Source organism: Corvus moneduloides, chromosome 2 (genome assembly GCF_009650955.1).
Source record: "Corvus moneduloides isolate bCorMon1 chromosome 2, bCorMon1.pri, whole genome shotgun sequence".
NCBI lineage: Eukaryota > Metazoa > Chordata > Aves > Passeriformes > Corvidae > Corvus > Corvus moneduloides.
Window position 1 is genome coordinate 97,029,564 of NC_045477.1, and position 27,990 is coordinate 97,057,553.

Here is a 27,990-nt window from a genome sequence, read left to right on the forward strand (position 1 = left end):
CAGGTGTCTTGTCTTACTACTTAGCACATGGATTCAAAAGTTGCAAAGTAAAGACAAGGCAGCATCTAAAGTGCAGGTGAAGTGCAGATGACAGCACTTGGCTGAGATAAGGCCTCAGCACCTGCATTTTTCTTTTCCCAAACAATTTCTCTCTCTCTCTCTCTCTTATTTTTTCTACTTTGTAGTGGTAAGCTTTATAAAGAATGCATTATTGTATTTCAAGATGTGGTGAATTGTAAAGCTAATACTCCTGTGAAGGGAGGTTGCAGGAGCAGGATTGAGATCTTTCTTTACAGCCTGCATTAGCTTTTAAATTACAAGGGCACTGAGGGAGTAAGAAGGTATCAGAAAGTTTAATTCAGGGTTCAATAGGTGAAATAAAACATGTCACACTTCTGAGAGGTTGGTTATCAGGAAGAGTTTGAGTAGGTGATGAGTGTAGTATGCTTATATAATTTTTGAGTTTAATACAGGCTTTCATAGAAATGTTTCCTGCATGTCAAATTTCAACTTAGATTTCTCAATGATCTTTGGGCAGACTGGTTCAAAAATTGGTTTCTGATTGACCTATCTTGCAGAAGTTCTTTGAATGTGTCAGATTGGCAGCCATGAGAATTTGACTAACTCTTTGTGATAAAAAAAGCTTAATGTTATCCTTTGACGTTCTGAAAAGCAGCAGAATGCCTAAGGTAGCAAGAGGAAACTGATGCCATTTTCTTGACTGATTTTATGTTCAGGTGCTTTGGAATTATATTTTTTTTAATAAAAGAAAGGTGGCAGTCTCTCCAGATGCTCATCTGCCTATGCTCTTCTCCAGAGAGAAATTAAACAGCTTACCCATTTGATACATTGTCCTATGCATTTCTTTTCTGTAGTGCAACCTTCTTCTGGAAATGAAACCAAGACAAATTGGGAAATCGAAGTAAATGCTGTAATTCAACCAGCAACAGATACTGGTGTGCTGTTTGCCCTAGTTACAGAAGAAGCATCTGTCCCTCTATCACTGTCTCTGATTGACTATCACTCCACAAAGAAACTGAAACGTCAGGTACAAGTACTTTTGTAGAGAAGTTTCCTTGCTGTTTCCTGGTAACTGGAAGTCATTGTCAAAAACAGTTGTCAGGTTTGCTGCCTGCCTCCTTATTTGTCCCACCTGTTCAGAGCATGGTCTGAAAAAACCGTACTTGACTGGCACCGAAGTTCTGCCTCTTAGAGATGTGTGTCAGCTGCTAATAGGGGGCTCTTTGCAAATGTAGCCTAGGTAAAAGATGGAGCTGCTCTCTTGAATGCAGGCATACTTTTTTTTTTTCTGGCACAGAAACTGTTTAGTGCCATAAACCAGGGATTTCCATTCTCGCTTATCAGTAACTGTCCCAAGGTAGCCAAGAGACAGGCTTTAGGTGTAGGGAAGGTGCTGGGAAAGGCCAGTTTTGGTGGAGTGTTGAAGCTACTATTTGATGGCATTCATAATAGATGGCTAGATTCTGGCATTCCACAAGGGTAAACTAGGGAGGATTTCTCTAAATCTCATGAGCCAATTTTGATTTATAGTACAGCAGCTCCAGTCAGTTTGGTTCCAGTGCAATATAATGACTTCTGCAAGACCCCACTAAGAGCTCTCTCTGAGGAAACATGGTTTCAAAAATTAGTCCCACTGATTCATTGGCTTTTCATCTATGCAAATGAACTCAGAATACAAACAGCAATAATAATAAGCCTAATTCTCTGGAGGCTCTGCAAAATATTTGTAATAAAGGCCACACTGGGGTCATCCTGGTACTAGTAATTGTGGTTAGGTATTTTTCTGCTCACTACCTGTTTTTCTTTCTTTCCCCTGCTGTTCAGTTTATCATTGTGGCCTTGGAGAACACAGTTGTGTCCAGACTGGCAATAAATCTCTGTGATAAGAAGGAACACTCTATAGACATCCTCCTCAAGAAAGATCACTTATCCCTGAGGGTAGATGGGGTAGCAGGAGAGAGTGAACTAAGCATCTCTGAGTTGGAGGACAGTCTGTCCATCTTGGAGAGCTCTTTGCAGTCAACGAAGACATACGTGGGAGGATTGCCAGGTGAGTCTCCAGTTTTGTACCATGGACCACCTTGCTGAGCTGGGAGTCAGGAAAACTGTTTCTGTTCAAGCTGTGAGACTCCTGTTTCTGCTTGAGCAGGCTTTGTCTGCAGTGCAGGCACACAACAGATATGGAGTTCCACCTTCCTTGAATGTTTGTGTCCTTCTGAGGACAGCTGGAGGCAAAAATAGAAAGAGGAGGTTTTGCTTGTTCAACAATAGGAATGATTTATCTGAAGGATAGCTATAAGCTGGGTTATTATCTTAAACCTGGTAAAATTCATAGGAGCTGGACTGCAGGTTCCTGCAGTGCTTCATTAATGTAATGAACCCATGGCAGCACTCCTTGAGGGGAGTACTAGGGACTCGAGTTGCTTTACCTGAACCTTGGGAAGCCTAGTGTGGTGACTCTCCCTGGCTGATGGTCTCTTTGAACTGATCATAGCACAACACAGTTAACTGACTGCCTCCCAGCAGAGGGCAGGTAGGGCACAACCAAGGGATTAACACCATTTATACTTTCTCTGTCTTTTCCACAACAACAGGGTTTCTACTGGGAGGTCAGTTTGCTCCTCTCTTCTGAGCTTGTGAGATTAAACTTTCACCTGAATCATGAATATTGGCCAAGTTTGGGAGTTTGTTTCTTGTTCTGGCTGAACAGGTTTATCTGTCCCTTCTGCTGAGGAATGCTATTAAGGAAACACTTAGTTTCTGATGCACATGATGCCAGCAGCTAAGCAAAGTCTTGCCCTTACTTGCCCAAGCAAGGGAGAGGCACAAATGTTGGCCTCTTGGTAGGTGCTGAAGCAGTCAGGCTGGAACTGGGTGGCTAAGGTGCCACATGTACTAGGACACATGGTGAGGCTGTCCCCACCATGAGCAAGAGTTTACAGAGGATTTATGCTGATGATGCAGATGGCTGCCAGTCACACCTGAAAGGGGAGGCCACATACTCTGGCACGTTCACACACTGGCAGGAACAAGGCTGGAATCCCCAGCGTAGCATTTTCCAGTCTCAGATTGAATTATCCAAGCTGGCCATTGCACAGGCAAGAGACGTCGCCTGCTTTCTTTTAAGTAGCTCTCAGATGCACAGCAGAGACTTCCACAGCTCAGGTGATCATCCCATTCTGTCACTGTCCCAAATTCTCTATGGTTTGCTTAGACTACCTGTGCTGGTGCAGCACCGTTTTTGATTTGCCAGAACTGAGTGTGAGATACCATGGCTGTGGCAGTTCAGACTCAGCTGGCTGCTGTAGGTTTAGCTGCTATCCTCTCTCTGATCTGTTGTGCGTAGCAACGGGAATTTCTGCCAGCGCTCTGCTTTCGCCATTGAGAGGAACCCAGCGCTTGCATGAGAAACCCTGTTATTTGCCAAGCAAATAAACATTTCAGCACTTCAGCTGGATTAATCACTCTGGGTTAAGTAACAATACCGAATGGTCAGATCTAAGTGAGTTTGGCTCATTCAGATTTTGAAAACATTACGTAGTTTTTGGTTTTTCCGTGCTTCCATACCCTGTGGAAAAAACAGTATAGTGGTCAAACTTCACGTCTTTATTCCATTGCCACAAATAAAGAAAGAATTCTGGGTCCAAATATGTAATATGTCTGATCCTAAGCACAGTTAATATTGCAGATGTGGAAGAAATACTACTTAGAGTTTCAACAGATAAAAGGGAACATGTAGACATTTATTACATTTTCTATAGGCTTTTCAGTTCTTGTAAATCCTAAATGATGTAATTTATGTGATGCATAGGTGTTTTTTCAGGAAATATGCAGTCCACCAGGTAAAGGAACCTTTAAACTAGGCTTCCAAATCTTTACATAACCACATTTTGGACAGATCTATTTCTAGTCATAACAGAAAACTAAATATTTCACGTGATTTACAACTACAACACAAAGAAAAAAAAATTATTTTTTTAACCTCTTACAAATCCATCTGAAAGCCCACACTGTCTCTCAGTCAGCCCTGTGGCACATGTAACAGCAATCTGCTTGATTCCTTAGGCGAGTCGTCAGGCTGTTAAGCCACAACTTCAACTTCTTCTGACTCAAAATTTAGTTTACATTCATGTGAGGTATTACAACAGAGATGCTGCATTCCTTTAAGCAGACTTTGCAGATGAACGTTGGTAAATGGAGAGGTAACATCATTAGTTAAAGCAACTACTGAGCAATGGTACTTCTCATCCAGGAAGCTGAAAAGATTTATAGTATTTCTTTGTGGCTTACAGATCTCCCATAAATGTTCTCTCTCCCACTCAGTCCTAGATACTGTCTGAACTGTGTCTGATCACATCAGCCCTGCATATCTCCAGGCAGAACACTTTAAATTTCAGATAATCTTGGCTCAACAGGGCAACCTATTGTTCAAGTTGTCCTTGCTTCGATGTAAAGATAAATGGTTTATTTAGCTACCTGAATCACTGTTAAATATTCTTTGAGACATTTATTATTTTCCATTGCACAACCAGTTTGATTGGGTCAGCTTTGGGTTGATTTTCTTGTCGTTATGTTACTGTGTGGGGTTTTTTGTTTGTTTGCAATCAGTGTGTATGTGATATTACAGAAATTAGTACTAAGACTGACTAATTTCCTCTGGTCTATTGGATTGTGCTTAGTGTCTTCTTCCTTGCCATCTGTTTTCTGCCGCTGGTAAACTGATTAAAAGAACGTCACCAGTGGATCTCCACAGTAAAAATTAGTCTCATTAGTCTGACCAATTCAACTGATGCATTCCAGCACCTTGCTGATGAAGGCCGGCAACCTCCCTGTGCTTATACACAGCAAAATTGTGGTAAAGATGAGTCCAGCAAGTGGTAGAGGCTGCATATGGGAAGTGCTTTCCTGTCATAAAGTTCTTCCTACAATCTTTTGGAAACTGTTTTGAAGAGAAAGAGCATTAGAGGAAGGTCTAACCTCTCCACTAATGACAAAGCAGAGGGTTCAGAGATGGAGGGGGGGAAAACATGGGGCTGGAAAGCCATGTGAGCACATTGTGCCACTGCAGCAAAGCCTTGCTGCTGTGCAGCAAAGGTTTCATGGTTTCATCAGGTTTGGAGGCCTTTCAGAGACACAGAGCAGCTGAGGAAGGGTTCAGCCTGGGAGAAGGGCTTTTGAGCACCAGAACAGATGGTGTTTTCCTCACGTCTGGGATTGTGCTCTTGCCTTCTGGAGAGAGGGGCAGGGGGAGGTAGAAACCCTAGCATGGAAAGAGGTGAGCTTGAATTCGTTGAAGTGATAGCTATCTGAGCCTAGGTAGGGCAGGTATTTATTTAAAAGCAGCTGTCAGAGATATTTATCTCCCGTTTCTGACAGACGTTCCTGTCACTTCCACTCCGGTCACCGCGTCCTACCACGGCTGCATGACCCTCAAGCTGAGCAACACGGCACTGGACTTAGATGAGGCTCTCTACAAGCACAATGACATCACCTCACATTCCTGTCCTCCAGTCAAGGAGGGTCAGTAGGTACCACTGCAATGCGAAAGTTTTATACTCAGAAACTTTCAATGCTTTTCTTTTTTTAAAAGATATAAATTATTCAGATCTACCGCACTGCGTGTATAGTTTCTCTTAAACACTGAAGTTATGTAGAAGCTACTGATCCTTATGTCAGATTGATTACTGAAATACTCTTTGCTTTGAGGTTTAAAGGTTGTAATATATTTGTAAATAGTTCAGAAGACTAATATTAAATAAGTCAAAAGTACAGAATATACTGAAAGTGAATGCTGTCTTTAGACTGTAAGAGACGGTTTCATCTGTCATGTGGGAAACCTGGTAATATATGAGTCTGGACTGGAATAAAAATAATAATTCTGTATTATTTTTTATTACCAAACACTGCTTTCTGATTTGCAAAATACAAGAGAATAAAATATTTACATACAAATTTTTAATTTACCTGTACTGAGATTATTCGGTATTCTGGTATTTGGACACAATGACTCAGACTGTGCCTGATGTGGAGGTTACACTGTCCGGGGGGTGGGGGGGGGGAGGGAGGGCTGCTTTTTTGGTTTGGATTTTTGTGTTTTTTTCAGGGGGTGGGGGGTTTATGTGCTTACATCAGTATTTCATATCTTCTCAGCTGCAGAGCAAATGGTGGCTGCTATTCTTATTGCTAGGGTTTCTCTTTCTGGTACCACAGAAAGACTGAGTTGTGACCTTTAGAAAAACTCTTGGTCAACAGAAAATGGAAAGCAAAGTTGGGTCAGCAGGAAACATTTAAAAGAAAAGACTCAATAAATTGAAAGCCATATGGCTTTTGTGTCAATAGCTGCTGGAGCAAATGATGAGGTGTTGAGAATTGGGGAATATTATCTGGTGATGACATATTTTTGCTGCTGCATTTTTAGGTTGGCTCATTCACTGTGAGCCTAGTGGGAGCAGAGAGGCTTGAGCTGTGAGAGTTAGCCAGGCTGAACTGCATGAGGTGAGAATGTCTGTGGGCGTTTATGCAGGAGAGGTTGTAGAGCCATAAAGTGTGTTCAGCTCTTCAGCTATCCTTCTGAAGCTGGGATGGGCTTTGCCTAGCCTGCCTTGAATCACTTAACTCTTGTTTTATTTGGTCCTTGTCTTGTGTCAAACTAATAAACTGAGTACTGTTGGTATATGCTGTGGTGCAAAAACCAAGTACAGGGTAGCTAAGGTTACACCATCCTTCAGAGGACTAACATGAAAAAGGTCCAATTCTCCAAGGTCTTTTATAAATTATTCTTGGCCAGTCATGTTATGTTTTCCCTAAGCAGATAAGGAGATGACACATTAGTCTCATAATCTGCATGTGTGGCAACATCTGTGACCAAACTGTGAAGATACAACTGTCCCAGAGGAAAAGATGAAAGAGAGGCAAGACTATTCCAAGCATATTTTCTGGCGAGGATCCCTGCTTTGTTTAGCAGAGAAGAGGAAGGCACTCTATTAGCCATTAGACATGGCATCATAGCTTCTTATCATGAGCAAATCAATCAGCAGTAATGCAGTAGGGCAGAAAAGAACAGAACTTTATCACTTTCAACCAACCTATTCATTTATACTTGGAGAAGGATGTGTTGTCAGGTCTGACCAGACACAAGTTTGAAAGGAAAGATCCCACTAGACAGTAATAACTTACGGGCAGACTGTGCATGGATAGGAAAAACCAGGAGTAGTTCTATGGTTTTGCTTTTTTTAATTGAACAAGGGAAATCATGTTGTTTCTGAAAGTGCTTTATGTTCCAGCTGATGACTCTGGATCAATTTGTGATTTGATGGAGTACCCAAGAAAGATTAATTAGTATCTTCAGTAAGAGCCGAAAATCCTGAAGATACTCTGTTTAATAGAATGTCCACACTTCAGTGTTTTATTTTCTGTATGTTTTTCATGGTTGTTTTAGTCCTTTACCAAAATACAGCTCTGTGCTTATTCTGGTTAATATTCTTCACAGCAGCCAGTATGGGGCTGTAGCTTGGGTGTGTGCTGGAAACAATGTTGGTAACTCTGGGATGTTTTAGCCATTGCTGAGTAGGGCTTGCACAGTGTCAAGACCTTTTCTGTTTCTCACCCCACCCACCAGTGAGGGGGCGGGGGGTGCACAAGGAGCTGGGAAGGGACACAGCCAGGACAGCTGGTCCCAAGTGACCAGAGGGAGTATCCCACACCATATGGCCTCATGATCAGCACATAAAGCTAGGGGACAAAAGGGGAAGGGGAGGGACATCCAGAGTGATGGTGTTTGTCTTCCCAATGTTACACATGGCATTGCCCAGCTTTCCTGGAGATAGCTCACCTGCTCACGAGAAGTGGTGGATGAATTCCTTGTTCTTCTGCTTTGCTGGTGTGTGCAGCTTTTGCTTTACTTATTAAACTGTCTTCATCTCAACCCATGGGTTTTCTCACTTTTACCCTTCTGATTCTCTCCCCAGTCCCAGCAAGGGAGAGTGAGTGAGGGGCTGCCTGGGGTAAGCTGCCAGCTGGGGTTCAGCCACAACAATCTCCCACCTTTTTAACTTGGAGTAGCTCTAGTGAAAAAAAGTACAGACTCAGAAGCCACCTATTTTTAAACCAAGAAGCTGAAACAAGCCCTGTTTTACTTTGTTCTTTTCAAAATAAGCATGCTAGCAAAATAGTTTTGTGTCTGGTATTTTTGTAAAATCTCTGTGGTAGTTCCCAAAAAACTACCACATGGCATAAATTAATCACAAACATGTCTGACCTTTGTCTTAATGTAAGTGACACTATTTATGAGGCCAGAATTATTCTGGGTCCTGGAAATGTGAATCCTGTGGTACGTTATGGTACTCTGCAGTTCCATACTAAATGTTACATGTACAAGAGCATTTAATTTTCTAATTCAGAGCAGAAATTGCTCCTGGACTTTGCATAATGTGTGCATGTAGTGAAGATATTTTGCATAGATCACAATGCACCCTGACTCAAAATGTGGTTGAGAAGAGAAACTCAGAATTTCTCAGTCTGGAGAATGACAGAAGGGGGGGGAGGAGGGGCCTGTCTTTTGTGTAAAGGTGAAATTTTTTTTGTACCCTATAGCAGTACCACACTGGAGAAATGTTTGGAGGAAGAAGTAGCTGCAATAAGCATTCATTCATTCCTTCTCAGTCACTTGCTTCAACCCAAGAGAAACACTGATTTCATCCTTGTTCAGTTAGTCTAGGTGCTCAGCCCAAAAGGATCAAGTCTGTTCTGGACTTTGTGTCCCCAAAATGAACCCAGGTGGTTCTCCTGGTAGTATTCATAGCAAGTAAAAAGAAGTAAATGTGTAGCTTCACTTACAATCAGAGTGACTGTGCTATTCACAGCATGGATTTGCACAAGAACTAAGCATTTTGGATGCATTATATTAATGTTTAAAACAAAACCAATGGTCTCTCTCTGACTTCTGTTTCTCTCAGCCACGTTCACATAACTCACCTTGTCAACAATACACATAAGGCACCTCATCACTGATCACTGGCCTAAAACCTTGTATCTCAGAAAAAACTTAATTGAACAAAAGGTGCCTTTTATGGTCCATATAAATTAATCTCTCTTCTTACGTGTATTAGTAGTGAATCTGCTTTTATCCATAAAGGTACAACACATGAATTAACAGAATTTTCTTAGAAGTTGCAAAGTATTATGTAAAAGGATGATCATTCTTTGTTCTATTTTAAGCAGGTCTGATGGTGTCACTTCCTTTCAAAGGAAACTGTCAAGTAAGCTGGTTTTGTTTATATAGTTTTTTTCAATATCTTCATAATACAGAGCAGCTGCTTAAAATGTTAATGAGAAATACCTTCCAGTCCCTGTTTTACTCTTTGGCATTTCAGGAAATTTCTAGAGCTTCATTGCTGTCTAGACTGTACGATCTATGGAGCAAGCAGCACCAACACCCTTCCTGCAGGAGCAAAATGCAGTGAAGGGATGCAGCATTTAAACAGGTTTTCATGCTGTTGTAAGTACTCCTATTCCAAAATATGGCAGGTGTGTGCCTAAAGGAATCCCAGCTAATGTGGTGCACAGTGAGGTGGCAGGGCGCAGACAACAGGGACATGGCTTTCTTCCTGTCAATAGCACTGCCAAAGGTATTGTATCTTAGCCTTTGGAGAAAATAAATAAATAAAAAAAGGAATTAGGCTACTTCATTCACTCTGTTTCAGTCATTGTAAAATGCTTGCATCAGGTCTTGGATTAATTTAAAAATAAATAAGAGGCATTTAACCTAAAATGGTTTTGGTTGTGGTGCTCTTTTCACTAGAAAGGAATTAATTTGAACACTAAAGTGCAGCCTAAAATACTCATCTGGAAATGGCATTTTTAGTGCAATAATGTGACATTTTACTGTGCAGACTAGATTGGCACAAAGTTCAGCTGAAACAGTCCCAATAGAATTAGCCTTTCTATCTGAAACTTGAAAAAGGAAACTATTTGGTAGGGTACTTCTTCCTCTGTTTCTTTGTTTTCCTTTTGTTTTTGTTTCTGTCCAAATATACACAGTGAACTTTATTGTAAAATAATTGCCACACTTTATTGGTACAACACTTTCACCAGAAAGTTTATTAAACACTACAAGCAAACAAACTCTTACTACCCAAAGTGATTGATTTGGAGAGCTCCCGGCTACCCACTCAGACAACACAGGCTAAAACCCCTCAATACTGGTTTATGAAAGCAGAACAAGTATCCAGAGGGTTTTCTTCATTTTTCCTCTTGAAGAAAATCTATTCTACAGTGCACTGAGAGGGAAACACCTCATGCTTATGGTAGCCAGAAAGCTCTAGTACATCTGACTGCAGGCAAACTGAGTGGTGATGTGCCTGCCCTTATACTTCCAGGGCTCTGCCCTGCTCACAGGGAGATGTGGGTAAAAGCGGAGCGCAGTTTCCAGAGGTTTCTTAAAAACAAAATAAAAGCTTACCACCTACTAAAATAAATTATTTGTTCTACGGTGCATATGGTGGAGGCTTTTCTCCAGGCAAGCAGTAAGTTGGTGTATAGAGGGCTGGAGCATTCGGGGGAAGACCATAGCTGGAGCTGGACTGAGATGGAGGCTGAGTTTCTTCTGATAAAGAAATGTCAGTAGATGATGTTCCTGGAAAATTGCTGGCAGGCTGTTATCAGACAAAGAAAAATACCTTCTTCAGTAAAGGATTACAACCCCATTGAAATTCTGTGTTGTTTGCTATGTGTTACATAATAAGCCCCGTGATTAAATTTCTCGTGCTGCAGCACAACATTAACTTTAGTTCTAAAGTACCTGCTTAAGTGTAGCAATGATGGTGTCTAGTGGAACAAGACAGATTCCACCTGGAACCCAAGTCGTTTTTAACAGACATTGCGCAGACAGCTAGGCAATAGAGCAGAACAGGAATTTCTGCAGGAAAAGATGCTTGGCTTCCTGGGTGAGGCACAGCACCTGACTGACTGATTAGGTTACGTGTAGCTGCTCGTTTCCAGGCATCACTGTGAAATTTAAATTACCTCAGATGTAATTAATCTCACTTACAATACATGCATGCATAAATGCAAGGTCTTATTCCTTTGCCAAATGCAGATTCCTCTTAACAGAAAATTTCACAGGTAGGCATGTGTCTCCCTCTTTGGCTGTCTCAGCTATGATGGGGCTTTGCATGAAATAGGCATGAAAAATAAATAGAGCTTAGGAAGTAGCCCATCTTCAGGAACAAGCAGGGTTCATTAAAACAAAAGAATGCATGTAGGGAATACTATTCAGGATAAAATCCTACTACTGCTTTAAACCAAGTTTGTCACTGATTTTAAAAGGGTCAGGATTTCACTCCTCCCCAGCACATGCCAGTCTAAGGACTTCAGCTGAAGACTTGGGCTCAGCTCCCCTCAGGTTCAGGCTTTAAGTGAACTTTAGGTGTCTGGAATTTAAAAACAAGATAAAGTAATCATGGATCTTTTTCATGAGAGATTGGAATTAAGGACTACAACCATCTGAGCAGGTCTGAATCCAGCAGCTTGAAGCCCTTAGATGCAACATGAAGACCTCAGACCTCTAGCCCCATGGATTCAGCCTCCAGCTCTCAAGCAATGGAAGCAGACGACAGTTAAGTTTCTGGCTGTTCCTAATCATTCCTGCTTCCATCATTCAACATTTGTACCTTTGAATAAGTTTATGATGACTTTTAAATTCATGTACTGATGCAGAAATTACTTCTCTCCAAACTGGAACATAATGAGTTCATACATACAGGGAGGTGGGTTGCTTTTATTTTTTTTTCCCAGGAATAGGGTTACGTTTTCCCTTTTGGATCCCAGTGTTTCTTACTAACCTCTCCTGGCTTGGGGACAGCTGGTGGGGTCTGACGCTGAATGTTATGAAGCGGAAGGAAGATAAATGAACACACTTTTTTTAAAAAGTAGAAATCTAGGGAAATAACTGTGTTTATTTTGGAATGCAGATAAAAATTTGGGGTAAATGCAATGCATTTCTGTTTCTCAGTGGACACAGGACTGAACAATCACAACAGATCCTCATGACTACTTACATGAACCTTTTCAGCCTTATTTCTTGTGTTTCTATCCCCTTCTCTCTCTACTCTTGGCTACTCTTACCTCATCAGCAGGTAAGAGTCCAAAGGACAACCAGAGAAAGCCTGAGGTCTGAGAACAGACCAGAAAACTGGGCACAGACTAATCATCCCAGTGACAAACCTGGGAGCTGGGGTCCAGTTAAGCCCTACCTCTGCAAATTTTGTACTGAGTAGCAGCCTACGCTTTTCTGATGGCGTAAGAAGGGTGTGGTTTTGTACTGTACCTGAAGAGGCAACGGGTAGGATGGATATGTAGAAATTGTTGCCGCAGAAGGACAGAACCCAGCATATGTCAGGATCTGCTGGGCAGGATTGTACAGGATCTGAGGAGGAGGTGCAGCACTGAAAGTAATTTGGGACAGAGGTACCTGTTGAGCATAGGAGACAATAATATATCAGCACAGTGTAGAGGGGTCTGGAGCAGAAACTGCTCCTAACACAAGCAACAAGACAATTTAACAACTTTCTATTTTCCAACACAACACCAGTAGTACAAAAAACCAAGGAGCAGACAGAATGAGAGGAGGGTGTATCCAGAATGAATTTTCTGAGTAAAAATACACAGCTATTTTAATCTTCTTCCCTTGGAAAAAGACTGCTGGAGCATCCCTGGCAACAGTTACAGAAGTGCTGGCAGGACTCCAGATCTGAGACACCCTGAAGAGCACAGCTTTGGCTGCCTCTTCTTACTCATTCCAGCACCAAACACCAAGTCCTTCACTATTTGCTGCAGACTTCTTTCAATAGCAACCACCTGATGCCCTCAAGTCTTTTCTCTCTGCTTTCCTACACAGGTTTACCTAGATCTCCCTTTCCAGACCAGTTGCTCCTCTTTCACAGCTCCCTCTCACTTGGGAAATGGAGTTTGCTGCTGGCTCTCCAGCATCACTCTTGATGTGCATACCTCATTCCTACTGAATAAAACCCTTCTCCCATGGATTTATTGGCCTGTCTTTTAATGACAACGCAAAATAAAGTTTGCAGGAAGTAGTAGCTCATATTAAACCAGCTAAAAAAACTTGGTCAGGAAAAAAAGAACAAAAGCTAAATGTGAAACAGGGTTTGTGTTAAACCCTAAACCCCTGTGCTATGTAACAATTTGTGAAGGACAGCAGAGCAACAGAGCTTTGTGAAGTATTTTCATGATATAAATCCAGCGGTTTCTTTTATTTCCTTTGTTTTTGTTAGCAGATTCCTCCACATGAGAGCATGGAATTTTCTTTTCACTGAAATAATAAAATATGGTGGTTGCCAGACAAATGCAGAAAGCAGTGGCCAGGATTTTTTTTTCTTTTTTTTTTTTTTTCCCATTTTCTTTCAGATTTATCAGTGCGAGATATAAACCACTGCATCCTCTGGAGACAGTGTGAGATCTCTCTGTGACTGAGAAAGAGGTATATTAATTGTGTTTTTACAAGGAAAACATCATCTAGGTCACTGATGTACCACATAAGGTTATCTAACAATCTAGGCCTTAGTTTCCTGGAGAAATTTGGCATTTCAGGAGCTGGCATGGAGGAAGGCTGGGATCAAAGGCAGAGAGCTTATTTCATGAGAGAAGGCAAGTCTCTCATCTTCAAGGCACCCTCCTCAAAACACTCTCACCTGCAAGGTACCCTCCTTTCTACCTGCCCTGCTGGGTGATATGGTGGGGAGAAACGAAAAAACACTGTCTCAGGAGTAGGGAGGAGCAGGTAACCTGCTTGCTTCAGATGCAAAGGTTTGGGGCCAGCACCACAGCCCCAGAGTGTGCCCTTCCTTCCTCAGAGGAGGGATAAAATCAGATCCCTCTGACATAAATGCATCAAGAAACACTTGCTTCACCCACAGATGTGAAATACAGATGCCTGTTCTGCATCTGTCACCAACTTTCTGGTGTGGGTCTCTTCGGGTGCTGCTGTTTGACCCTCTTTGGCTTCTTCTCTCAGGAACCTCTCTCAGTCCTCTCACATTCCACCCCCCTTAGAGCAATGCTCTCTAATTGCTAAGGATGAACATCTCAACAGTCCTAGAAGACAAATTTGGGGAGTCATCCACGCCAAATATACTAATCAAAGCACCTTATTAACCAGGCTATCTGGTCTCACCCCAGGGCCAGCAACAATTTGCAGGTACTGAAGCTGGTTGGAAGGATGCTTTTATCAAGTATTCCAGTAATTACTCTATGTTAAATTACTCAGCTAAAATACATGGGTAGACATTCTGAACTGCACTAACACCCAAGTCAAAAGAGATAAGGAGCTATGAACTAGCCATGGAGTGCTGCCAGTGTCAGCTCACTGGCCTCACACAGACCTGCCAGAGAATTCATGGCTGAGCTCCAGCTACTTTTCACATCTGATTGCACCTTTAGTTGCATGAGTGCTAACACATAAACCCATGGCAAGTAGCTCAGTAATTAGGGGTTAATTTTGCTTTCCTTTTTAAAGCAGGGTGAGGGACGAGGAGAGAGGATAAAGCAATGCTATTTAACCTGTTAAGATTCCTTTAAGGACTGCAAGGAGACTAATTTAAAAAATTTTTAAAAGACAGCCCCGTCCCACCCCCCCCATCCTCCCCTCAGGACTATCAGTAGTTCAGATTAATGCAGCCCTAAACTCAGGGCAGGCAGATTCCTTGGCAAGGTGTGTCAGAAAAACATCCAGAATTCATCAGATGAATACTGGGACAGGGAAGGGAGTTTCTAGATTAACTCAGCACCAGCAAGTGAAGTTTTCCATGTAATTCTTTACCTGCTATTTCTGTAAGAAATAATCACAGTGTGTTATCATTTTCGGTACTTCAGCTACATCTGTTTATGTAATATCTTAATCTGCTTTTTGTTAAAAGTGACTTTAAGGCAACTGCCTCCATGTCCTATATCCAAGCATGCTGTAGATCTCAAAAGGAGAATTCCTGTTGTAATCACTGCAGCTTCCCCAGCACCCTGCAGATCACAGAGGGCAGCCCCACGGGTGACACAGCAGCCACTGAGCTGACACCTTGGGGGTCAGGAGAGAATGAAATGTTTCCCACTGAGCCAGCACAGCCCTCAGGCAGGCAGCAGAACCACAGGGAGCGTGGCAGGGTCTGCAGGGAATTTGTCACAAGAAAGAAAACCCGCAACAACCAAAACAACACTTTTTTTCTGTCCAGGAAATATGATGGGTTTAAAGGCAAGGGCACTGTTTTGCAAACTCTCCCCTTTGTAACATGTTTTGGCTGCCAGCATTCCCCAGAGATAAACATGATGTTTTTTGTTTGACTAGTCAGCCTGGCCTTGTGTTTTCTGGAAGTCAATCCCAAAGCAATGCTGTGAGGCATTTCAGGGGGCTTTGCAGTGCTCCCTGCAAAATGCCAGTGAGCATTTATGTGAGAAGGTGACATCCTAAACAAAGTAAATAGTTCTCCCACATATTTTAATGGGGTTTTTTTGCTCTTTTTATTTCAGTCCCATGCCCCTTTTTTTCCCTCTTCTGCTTGATGTTTTCTTCGCCCCTGTCTTCCCCCAAGGGTTACTCCTTTTGTAAGGAAAGGAAGAAGCAGATTAGCAAATCAGCTCAAAAGAGCCCTGAAAAAGCACAGACAGGAGCAAGGGGCGGTCATTGCATTTTGGATTGCTGCTTTAGTAAGACTTTCACAACATAGCTGAGGTGACTGACACGAAGTCATCTTTCCCTTGAACTATGACATCCTTTTCCTGCTCACACTGAGAGGAGACACTGAACAGCTTACTCAGATCAGGTTTTTAGCTGGAGCCCTGACAGACTCACTCAGCTAAGCTTGGGGTCAAGCTGCACATCCACTGCTGCTGTGATTTCCTTCCATGGTTCTATGCCACCCAGTCAGAAGACCCAGGCTGTGACCCAGGCTCTGCCTCCCAGCAAGGGAATGCGCCAGACCACAGAGACTGCAGTACTCCCAGGAACATCTCCTTGGCTTGGTGTTCCTCACAAGCAGTGCAGCGATGGCCCCGCAAAGTGCAGAGCTGTATCAAAGCATCAGCCCAAATCTCATATAAGCTTAGGTTTGAGCAAGACAGGTTAGGTGGACTCAGGCTGGCTCTCTGCACGCTTCCCACAGCTGCACCTGCACCCATCTGCTGAGCAGGAGAAAACATTTAGGGACACTAAGCTGCAGTGCTCTCCCAAAGGCTAACTGTAGATGATGGCTGCCTTCACTTCCCATGCAAGCTGCTCTTCCCCTCATTTCCCACTGTGGTTGTTTTTGCTCCCCTTCTGCTCCTCTCACAAGGAGGGGATGAATTAAGATGGGAAAACTTCTTCTACTCCTTTTGGGCAGCTGCAACTCTTTACTGGCTGGCTGCGATCTGTCATCAGTTCCTTGCAGGAGTCCCCTACACAAAGGACAGCTCAGCTGCACATTTCTTACATGTGATAGCTCATTGTGCTTGTTTGGCTTAAGCTAGACGGAGAAATATTTCCTCGAAATTTTGCAACTATTAACAAAGGTGAATTTCAAACAATTCATATGACCCTGCTCTATTTTAAGCATGGTTTTAAGCACCCAACATATGTTGTAGATAGCCTGGCCATGGTTGCTAAGGAATGCTGGGTGGTCAGAGCTGGGCCTGGATGGCCTCCAGTCTGCCTGGATCCCAGTTCTGAGCAGTCCCTTCCTGCCAGTCTGCTCCTCCTCCTGTCCTGATGTACATCTCAGCTATCTCTCTTCCTTTCTCTTCCCTGCTTTTTTTTTTTTTTTTTTCATTTTACCCATCTTTCTATTCAGTTTTATCTTCTGCAATAGTCAGCAGACACATCATGGGTCTAAGATGACCCATGCTGCTATCACACCTCCCTTTGGTTCCTGCATTTCACCTCCATCTCCGTGTCTCTGCCCATTTAGTTCTACTACTCTCCTGACAGCCTAGTAAGTCATGAACCCCTTGCTTGGTCTTAAGCCATTGTTTTTGGCAAACATGGCCACTGACAGTGATAATCCCAGGAAGAGAAACTTCACCCTTTAACGTGTCAGAAAGTCTAGGCAAATGGGGGACTTTATTGGAGAATCCCTCCCACCACACAGCCTCTTCTGAATGCTGTGGTGCACATCAGCAGAACATGGTGTCGTGGCACAGGGAGTAGGCATTCCTTAGTGAAACAAAAGAGGATGTTGAAGTGTCCCGAGTACACAACTGTTTAAATAAAAACTTGACTGTTACTTCAGAATTCATCCCCATTCTTGGGGAAAAGAGCTACACAAGGCTGAACAGTCACACCTAGGACTTGACTTTTACATGTTAGCTACCAACTAGCATCCTCAGACTCCATGCTGGCCCACATATTCAGTGACAAATTAGAAGGGAAAACTGGTGAATTGCCAGGATTTGTTCACATAGTTGTGGTTTTTTCTTCCATTCATGTATTTGACCAGGCTTGACCCACTTAGCTGTGAACAGCTGGCAACAGCTTTGCCTAAAGGTATAAATCCATGAGAGAGGCTGAGTTGTTAAAGGACAATGACTCAAAATATTCCCCCATTTGTAGAGACCCCAGGGTGCTTGGTTGAGATGGACAAGGTGAACTTTTAGTTGTGTAATGGCTAAACCTCTGATCTGATAAGGCACAGGGTGAATGATGGGCTGTGAGTGAGACAGGAGATGGATCCTGTGGAGACAGATTGTGCACCCTGTCATGTTAAGTTGTGTTTCCCTGCACAAACCACTGGGTTGTGGGGCTCCCCCTCCTCCCTCAGGGAAAGTACCAAGGAATTCAGGACATTTGCCTGTGGCCTCAGCATGTTTATCTCTGCTGATGGGACATAACTGACTCAACTGCGCTGGTGGGATGGGCAGCTGTGTTGTCTCAGAAGTGTGCCACGGTTCTCATTATTATATCAAGCTTCCCGCCTCGCAGGAGCTATCTGACCTGTTCCCACCTGAACCAGAGTGAATATAAACCCAGTGGATCTGTTCCGGGGATTTCTCTCCACCAGTTCTTCAGGATTTCCTCCACCACCAGATGGACGTGGTCAGCAATCACCACTTTGACCAAGACTGCGCAGCAGCCAAGTCTTGTCACCCATGGGCAGTGAGATCCTCACACTCTTGTCCTTTCTCTCTCTCTCTTTTTTTCCCCTTTTCTCTGTCCTTGGGTGCTGTTGCGCTTTCACATTGCAATGCTTTTTGTTGTTGTATTACTCTAGATAACCACCACAGTGGCTCCAGACCTGTTTTCCTTTGCAACAAAACTGTTCTATAATAAACCCTACATTGTTTACTTGCAAGCACAGATCATTCAGTGTTGTTTCATTCTAATCCACCCCAAGGGAGCTATTAACAAGAACCTGGGTGACACTCACTGGTTACTTCTGCAGTGGCTCATAATACTCCAGACTCCCACAACACCCAGGAAACACATTTAAAGCATCTCCTTAATATATTTATACTTCTTTGGTTTTAACTCACTTGGTAATGCCAACAAGCATTAGCATTATGAGAAGCCCTCGCATAAGGCAAAAGACTGTGAGCCTTACCATGTCTTTAAACGCCCCAAGAATGGCTGCTGTGATAATCCCCAGAAACAAGCCAATGATGTTGAGGACTGTGGAGGACCACAATAGTCTGTACAGGTGAACCACGTCCTGACAGCTGCTCACGCCGAGAAATTCATAGTAGCTGGAGGACTGGTCTGAACTGAAAGAGAATGCAGACAACATCACTGCTGTGGGAATGGTTTTGCACATAATACAGCACACTACAGGATCTGACTCCTTCCTACTTGCTTTCCTCTTTGGCAAAGTACTATATCTATGCCCCCACCAAAAACTGCTCAGAAGAACTGGAGAAAGTTCTGCTGAAAAACTGGCTCTGCTAAGGCCAGCATCAAACAGTCCAACTAATACCAGCCCCAGTTTGGCTGATTGGTGGTGGTTACCAGCATGGACTGTTTTTTAGTTTTTGTTCAGTTGTCTCTAAACAGAAGTGTTACCTTGGTATATGGATGCTGCCCTTGTCATTTAGCTACCAGATAAAGCTTGCTTAGCTTTGTTTTTTTTCCCAGCTCACCTAGAAATCTGCTGGCATCTCAGAAACTGGGGAAGACAAGTTGCTTAAGCATTAATTCAGCCACAGGAAGGGAGATATTGCCAGCTGGCTACATTTGTTTATGGTGTCTGTGGTTCCAGATTAATGCAACACAGTACAGTATAAAGATATGTCTTTACACTCTGGATTATACTATCCAGAAATCTTTGTTCATATTTCTACACCACATTGGTTATTGTAAATCAGGCATGTGGTGAAAATACCCCTCATTGTCTGGCCAAAAGCCAGAAATACCCTACTGCAGAATTTGAAACCACAGGTTCCTGAAGTTCTTTCCAGTACCTGCCTCAATTTGAGCCCACAAATGAGCTCCTAGGGCAGCTATTAGAATTGGAAAGATTTTTTTAAATGCCAAGCCTGTTTTTTCACTGTTAGGAAATTGCCATCAGATCATGGTGGAAACCAGAAGTGAGCAGTTTGTGCTCACTCTTCTGTTCCTCCATCCCCACTGCATGGCGCAGCAGTGGAGGTGGTGGTTAGGGAAAGCTCTGCAGAGCAGTCCACAACATTTCTGGGAAGAACCAAGCCAGGCACAGTAACTTCTGAAAATATCCAATCAATGGCTTCAGGTCATGGTTCTGGCACTGAAGAACCACTATTGTTGAGTTCATCTGTCATGAGCCCATCTTAACCAAATAAACCTACAGCTTCAGCTGCCATGAGGCTGAGGAAATTGGATTTGCCTTCATATCAGTCTATTCCATGGCTGACAACAAACCACTTTCTGGGCCTGTGCCTCCTCCGACTTCTCTCTAGCCGTATTGTGAACTGGAACTGCCAAGTCCTCAGAGTAGCATGACTGCTTCTTTACCCGGGATTTGTCCATGCTAGTGCCATAAGATCTTGCTGTCCACTGCGGAATGTTGACAATAGCAGAACATACACATTTAATTATATCGCTGAATAATGTTGCAGCAGTGATCAGTCCCAAAGTGTTTCAAACAAACTCAATGTCTTAGAAAAATGGCACTGAGGATCTCCATCTGAAAGGGGAACATGCCTGATCTCTCCTTGTGGTTTCTTTATGCTTTAAGCAACAGTCTCAGTCACCTTTCTTGACAACTCTGAATACTTTCACCCCTTTAACACCCCTGTTCTTTTCTGTGTTGAGTTGGGCTGTTTGGTTCAGTGTTAACATGCAGGCATTAGCTGTGTACCATGGAAGGAAGCATTCTCACTATATACACACTGCATTGCAAATATGATGTTCCATCATTTGTCTGTCATAGAAAAGGTACCAAAGTTGAATATTGTCTACCTTTCCCATTTGTTTTGTATACCTCTATCATGTCCAGATTTAACATTTCTTACATAAGCAAAAGATTCTACATATGATTTTAATCCATTCCGTAGACCTTCACTCACTTTGTGTCTCCCATCTGCATAAGAAATATGCATGCATAGATCACTTCCCTCTAGTCCCAAATGTCATTTTACTTCTCTAGTTGAATTAGCATCTGGCTAAGAGCTACTTTTTCATGCAGAAGCCTTATGTAGAAGCTTGATTGTTCCACCCTTGTTTCCCTATGCCTAAAATGTTCATGTCTGGCATCACAGTAGCTGAGGCTTACAAAGGACTGGGGTTATTCAGGGCTGCTAGCATGTGAAGAGGAGGCAAAACCAAAATAAAAAAAGATGTAGGAAAGGAGAAAGATGAGAAATACACAGGAGGAAAGAAAGAAAAGTGACTGTGGCTGAACTGTAGAGGGTTGCAGAGGTTGCATGAGAGTGTATGGTAAGATGATACACAAGGGCAGGTAGTGATAAGACAAGGCGGAGTGGTTTTAAGCCAAAATGGGGAAGATTTAGATTAGATATTAGGAAGAAATTCCTCACTGTGAGGGTGGTGAGACACTGGAACAGGTTGCCCAGAGGAGTTGTGGATGTCCCACTTGTGGAAGTGTTCAAGGCCAGATTGGAGGAGGCTCTGAGCAGCCTGGTCCAGTGGAAGGTGTCCCTGCCCCTGGCAGGGGAGTTGGAACTAGATGGTCTTGAAGGTCCCTTCCAACCCAAACCATTCTGTGATTCTATGACAGTGAGACGTGCAAAGGGTGAGTCAAGCAAAACATTCAGCAAATCTAATGGGAAAAATGCATTGCCAGACCAACAGTATATCTGAACAGGGATGTGACTGAGTGATCAGTTTTGAGCACGCAGCAAAAAGCTTATGGATATATTTAAAGAAAAAGAAACTGAAATAATACCAACACTTATGAACAAATCCTGACCTATTTTATGCTGGCATCAGGACTGCAACTGCAGAGGAACTTGATTTCTCATCATACAAGCTCCGTGTGTTACTTCTTCAGGCCCTACCATTTACCAAGAATTTCTCAGAGGCCATGGAATGCACACAGGTACTTACTTCTCACAGTTGTACAGATCACAGCAATAGCATGTGTTACTCTTTATTTTCAGCTGGCACTTGCTGTTTAAGGTGTGACATGTCACCTGCCAAAAAAGTAGAAACTTTTATCCTCAATGTTTCAGTGTTGTGTGAATCACCCTACTGACCACAAAAAAACCCAGCTACTACAGCATGGTCAAGTAGTATTACCTGTTGTGCAGAAAGATCCTGAGATTTCAAAATTCATGACTGCAAGCCAGAAGGATATCCCTGAGCTCCTAGGAGCTTTAACCAGGATGACAGCCCCTGAGTCTGAGGGCATTTGCACTATGAAGCACAGAGCTCCCAGCACCAGCCTGAAGCCAGGGCTGCCAGAGTTTTCAAGCACTTTGCTGCACTGCCTGGTGCTATTCTGATGAGACCCAGAGTCTGCAGCCAGGAGACCCAGATCTCTACAGCTGTGATGCAGTGACCATGGGTCTGGGGAGATACACTACAACAAACACTGAAGTGGATAAGAGCACCAGTCTGTTATAGTGGGGAAATGGCTAGGGAGCCAATTTATCTGAACAGCTTCCAACAAATGGGAGCTCTCCACTTTCAGTGAAACCCTCCTGAGGAAGGAAGTAATTATGAACAACAACAAGAACAATCTTCAAACTCACAAACAGAATAATTCAGAAAAGATCCAAGCACTCCAGCAAGTAAGTGCCATTTATTGCAGGCTCTTGACTATAAAACTGAAAAGGTTTATTTATGTGAGGAGGAATTGCAGGGATGGACAGATGCTAGAACAATAAAGGCAGGCACACGTAAGCCCCTCTCCATCCAGACACAAAATCATTTTAATGACTCCTTAAGTGTGGTAAGCATTAATCACTTCTATTTGGCACTACAGGCCAATTGAAATATTTTATATGTAAGGCTTTTCTTTTCCCTGAGATTTTTACCTTATTGACTTTGAAATCCTGGAGAGCTGTCAGGTTTTAAAAGCTAGCAGTCAGAAAATACATTCTTTCTATAGCTTTGATTTGATAGGAAAAAGTCTCTGTAACCACTGGAGAAGTATTTTGTTCACAAAATGCAATTAAAATGTACTATTGAATGGAAAACCCCTCATAATGAAAAAGTAGAAGGAGCATGCTTAGGAATACATGCCTGCTTTTGACAAGTTTATCAGACAGTTCTGGCTTACCCATGAATGTGTTACTCAGTGGAATAGTGTCCACAAGAGATGTCAAACCAGATGTTTCTCACGTCCTAAGTTCTGGATCTGTGCATCCTTTTTAGTATGAAAACTGTCACTGTTGATCAGTCTGTACTCCTCACGTGCTTGTTCCCGGCAAAAAGGAAAGCCTTAAACACACACACCCAGCACCAGAGAAAGTTCATCTTGCAGCTGGTCTCAGACTTGCTGCACTTGTCCTTAGCAGGATTTGATTGAGCAGTGGAAGACGGGTGCCAAAACTAATGTTAGAAGGAGATTAGAATGATTCCTTGGGATTTCTTTGCTGCTCAGGACAAGGCTGTACCTGTGGTTAGTGCCTCATACAAATCAGCTCTTCTATCCCAAAATGGAAGTTAGATTATAAAAGGACAGTCTCAGTCTAGGTTGCAATCTGGAAGTGGAGCTCACAGCTTGATACAAACACATCCCATTTGTCACAAGGGCATCTCATCCTGAGACAGAACCTTGTTTCATCACCATTGCTCTATTGTATCTGAACTTACTGGAATGTAACCTAAGGGCTTGGTTGGCCTGAAGTCCAGCTGTCCTCAGCCTGAGCTGCAGCTTACTGCAGGAAAGGAGCACTTCTCAAAGCAGATTGAAAACCAATCCTGGAGCACAGTTGTGTTACCACAGCCATTTGTGGGATGCCCTATGCTTTTGCATTCAGTGGATCTTCAGACTTTGGTTTCAACCTCCTGAATGCAGTGAAAATGGCCTAGGACCTGCAGAGTTAAAATTCCCGTTACGCATGCACAGTTGGGATAGGAGGGCTTTATAGGATGGAATGGGTTACTAAAAAGTGGTTTGTTCTGATGCATGGTTTGGGGACCACTTCTGATAGGAAATAAAAGTAGTTTTTCCCTCTCCAAGCAATAATAAGGCCAGTCTGCCCCTTTTAATGTAGAAGGCTAGAAGTACAAAACAGGGAGATCAGCATGATCTTAAAACACATTTTTAGCTGCTTCTACTCTACAAGACACATATTATTGGCCAAGGAAGTTACTATAGTTATCTATTTTTATCACCACACTTTTAAAACATGCCCAGAACAAGACACTCCTTTTTAGGAGAACAGTGAACAAACCAAAATAAACAAATTAGTGTGTGGTGTAAGCAAGGGTGGTGGAAACAGGCCATTTGTGGGTGTTCTGCATGTCAAGACCTATTATTTCATTTCAGTGACCAGACACTTAGCTTTTTCATGTCCTGGATGTTTCTGATTGATTATCTCCTTAGCACCAATTGAAGATATGTTCTCATCTCATGGTAATTGCAAGAAAATCAAATTCTTTCTGCTTTGAGCAAAGAGAACTGAAACAGGCAGACCAAATGAGCTGGAGACCACTTACAGGTGAGAAATGTCAATCAAAAGGAAACTTGCACTCCATAAACAATCTGCTTTCCTAGTTAAGTGTTTGCCTGGCATGCAGAGCATGTCCTCTGCTCACTACCTGGCTACCTTTGGAAAAGCAAAAACCAAGTATAAATGCCACGGATCCTTAACTCTGAATTAGCATATGCTGACTCTAAATCAGTGAACAACCAGACAAGAATGTTATTAGAAACTACCTACACTTTTAACAGATATGGGGTTTGTGTTTTTTCCAGAATAAAGGAAGGAGTTCTGGGTGGCCCAAGTTTAGACATTCCGAGAATCAGCAGAGCTGTGGAAAACCATCTGGCTAGAAGCCTGAGGCTGGGGTCACCTGGAAGGAGTTGTGGTCAGTGTGACGCCAACCACATGCTTATTACAGGAACCAGAAGCGTTTCTCAGGCCATGTCTGTGTCTGAGTGTGCATGCACACTGTAGAAAAGGATGGAGTAAAACTGACAGGAAAGGGTGTTGTCAGACTTCATAAGTTTGTCTAGGTAGGCCTTTACATGAGCAGATCAGTGAAATATTTTTGTCATACATTTTCTGAAATCAACAACAGGGTGCCCTAGCAGCAAGATTTAAGCAGTGCTTAACCTGGTAGTATACTTTGCTAAGCTTTCTAGAAATATCAGTGGTAACATTCCCCATACACCTTTTCTTAGCCGTGCCAGGAATGGTGATAGAGAACAACTGGCTTCTTGAAAGTTATACCACTGTTTAGCTGTTCTCCATTTTGCTTTTCTATTCACTCCCACCAATTTACCACAGTAATAAAATAGGAAAAGAAACTAAATCTGGACTTCTCAGGAGGTTAGCCATTTGGATATGGGAACTTTTCTGACCATGTTAATGTCATTGAGATAATGAAAAAGCTGCATTTAAAACCACTGATGTTCTTGGCCTTTGCTGGATAAATACAGAGATTTGAAGTCTTCTGGATGATAAAAATGGATTAATTTAGGTATTTCCTATTCCACTCGGAGTCTACAAAGACCTTCTTAGAGGAAGATGCCAGTGTGACAAACACATTCCAGACAGTTATTATACAGCATAGATGGACTAGGAATCATTCCATTCCCAGAGTAATGTACTGGATTCAAACACTGATGATGACTCAAAACCTCACTGATTGTAGTGATTTGCAACGATCAGAGGCTTGGACAAGCAGGGAGTCACTTGTGGGAGAAAAACAGTGGGGTTTCTATCTACCCATGACCTACATGCACAGACATGCTCTCAAACATCTCCCTCACTCCTCCCCAGCACAGCAGAAATGAACACATGATGAGGTGAGTTTGTTTACCTCAGTCTGGTAGGCATCATAGAGGAATCCTATTCCACTTGAATAAAACTGGCATCTTTTGTTATACAAAGGTCTGGGTTCCTGTGAAGAGAAAAACAGCCAAAAAAAAAGGGATTGGTTTGGAGGAAGTGGAAGGCACCATGTCCCATCTCCCCATGCCTAATGTTTACAGCTCTGTGGAGCTGAAACTAGTGCAGTCACTTGGGTAAACAGCTCACACCCCCCGTATTGGCTTTCTTTCTGGAATGGCTCTCCTCAGGGCTACATTTTCCATCCTCACTCCACCACTAAGCTATGTGAGTATCATTTATTTTTCTCTAAAAGACATCACCCCTGGCATTTAACCACCTGATGTCATTTAACCACACTTGATGCTAAATAGTACTGCTCTATGAGAATGGTCCAGTCACTCTTTTTTCTGGTACAGTTTCTTATCTAGCACCAAGATTTACTTTGCAGGTTGTTTTCAAGATATGGGACTTTGTTTTTAAAGAATTTCAACAACATTCATGGTGAGAACAAAGTAAAATATATAAGAGTTTGAATATTCCACTTACAATACACACTTCAAACCCCAGAAGCAAAACAAAGAATAATGAAGAAATTAAGGCAGAAAGAGAAAGCAATTTACATTGTTTGGTTTTGCCTTATTTTCCATTTATGCTATTGCAAAAGATGCATTCACTGCTCATATTTCATATTTTGCTTGTTACAGTTCCCACAAACTGATATAAAGGAAGAACACAATGAAATATCCTTGGCCAGATGGAAAATGTGTGCTTCTGACCTTGGCAAACAGCCACTTTGAAAGCTGGAGGGTGCATACCTCAGTCAGTTTCAGGACTAGACCATATTTGTTTTGGGAGGATTTGACAACATGAGTCCCCTGTGATCCAATGTCTATACCAAAGCAGTGTTGGAATTTCTTAAGTTTGCAAAAAAAAGAAGAATTTTTCAACTTCCCATCACTTATCTAGTCCTGATCTGTGCCTTCAAAAGCATTCAAGTGCTCATTGCTCCTCAGTATGTCAGTCAGACCAGATACGAGACAGAAGATGCAAACCCACTATCTGCCATCCCCTCTTTCCATGCCAACTTACAAGCAAAGGACTATTTAAGTTGTTAGCAGAAATCTTCACTGATTAACTTTCACTGCATTTTAAAGCTTTAAGATCCATCCAGGAATAACCTAGAAATTGCAGAAAGATCTGCACTACTTCACATCACAAGCAGAGTATTCTCTGCTTGTTGGATAATGAAGTGTGAACTGTATAGATCTGCTGATCCAAAATGCATAATTAGTCAAATTGCAGGGCTAGGCAGGAATGCAGACAGATCAATGAATAAAGCTCCTCCGTCAGCTTGTTTGCCTTTCTGATTACTCCAGCAAACTTAAGCAAGTTTGAACATCAGCTCTCAAGGGTTAGAGAAAGGTTAGCTTCCTGCATCCAAAAAAATTTATTTATACTACACAAGTGTAATAAAAAATGCTTCAGTAACTCTTTTTCTCTAGAGGAAAAGCAAATACCACATGAACAACGTGCCATATCTTGAACTAGGTCAACATTCTTCCACAGCCCTGGGAAAGCATTAGCCTTCAGCCATGACTTCCAGGGACAGTTCTGGTTGGGAGGTCTAAGAAGATTGCAGTTTCTCTGCCAGAACAAGGAGCTGACAAGTAGAGTAGCTCTGGTGGACTTCATCGTTACAAACAAGGAAAGATTGGTCAGGGATGTGAAGGTCAGGGGCAGCTTTGCCCCTAATGATATGGTGGGGTTCAGAATCTGGAGAGGATGGAGTAGGATCCCAACTCTGGGCTCGAAGAAAGGAGACTTTGGCTTATTCAGTGATATGTTTGGAAGAATCCTATGGAATACAGTACTGGAAAGCAATGAGGTCCAGGAAAGTGGGTTGATATTCAAGGTTCACCACCTCCTAACTGAGAAACAATTCATCCCAACCAGCAGAAAATCAAGCAAAGGCAGCATGAGGCCTCTGTGGATAAACAAGGAGCTCCAGATGTAACTCAGGCATGAAAAGGAAGTCTATGAGAAGTGTGATAAGGGGGAAATCACCAGGGAGGAAAATAGGGAAATTATATGAGCATGCATGGAGAGGTTAGGAAAGCCAAAGCTTTCCTGGAATTCAATCCATCAAAGGTTGCAAAGGGCTAGAAGAAGGGCTTCTATGAGCGTATTAGCAGCAAAAGAGAGATCAGGAAAATACGTGCACATTACTGAGTAAGGCAGGCAACATGGTACAAACACATGGTAATGGTCAAGGTATTCAGTGCCTTCTTTGCCTTGCTCTACTGTGCAGACCAGTGGGAAAATCTGGCACAAGAAAGGATTACCCTTGCTGAAGGGGGATCAGTTTAAAGAACATTTAAACAGAATGGAGATACATCCTATCTTCAAGGATGACAAGGAAGAGAATCAAGGGAACTACACACTGGTGGGAAGGGATGGAGCAAATAATCTTGGAAGCAATTTACAAACATCTCAAGGACATGAGGGTGATTTGGAGTAGTCAGCATGGATTTAACCTTCTTCAAGGATGTGACTGGC

At 42.6% G+C, this 27,990-nt stretch overlaps 2 protein-coding genes across 5 annotated transcripts in view; one reads left to right on the forward strand and one right to left on the reverse strand.

Moving 5' to 3' along the window:
- GAS6 (growth arrest specific 6) overlaps positions 1 to 5,980 on the forward strand; it is a 41,220-nt gene extending 35,240 nt beyond the window's left edge. The window contains exons 13-15 of one of the 2 annotated variants that reach the window (XM_032100484.1): positions 876 to 1,048; positions 1,846 to 2,071; positions 5,398 to 5,980. In XM_032100484.1, coding sequence (XP_031956375.1) covers positions 876 to 1,048; positions 1,846 to 2,071; positions 5,398 to 5,549 — 551 coding nt within the window. In that variant the 3' untranslated portion in view covers positions 5,550 to 5,980. The remainder of the gene's footprint in view (positions 1 to 875; positions 1,049 to 1,845; positions 2,072 to 5,397) is intronic. The other variant, XM_032100485.1, reaches the window with a different exon arrangement.
- A 4,091-nt stretch (positions 5,981 to 10,071) lies between these two features.
- TMEM255B (transmembrane protein 255B) overlaps positions 10,072 to 27,990 on the reverse strand; it is a 66,372-nt gene continuing 48,453 nt past the window's right edge. For all 3 annotated transcript variants that reach the window (XM_032100487.1, XM_032100488.1, XM_032100486.1), the window contains 5 exons: positions 25,424 to 25,504; positions 21,533 to 21,618; positions 18,597 to 18,756; positions 12,347 to 12,490; positions 10,072 to 10,673 (listed from right to left, as the gene is read on the reverse strand). In XM_032100487.1, the coding sequence (XP_031956378.1) occupies positions 10,506 to 10,673; positions 12,347 to 12,490; positions 18,597 to 18,756; positions 21,533 to 21,618; positions 25,424 to 25,504 (639 nt within the window). In that variant the 3' untranslated portion in view covers positions 10,072 to 10,505. The remainder of the gene's footprint in view (positions 10,674 to 12,346; positions 12,491 to 18,596; positions 18,757 to 21,532; positions 21,619 to 25,423; positions 25,505 to 27,990) is intronic.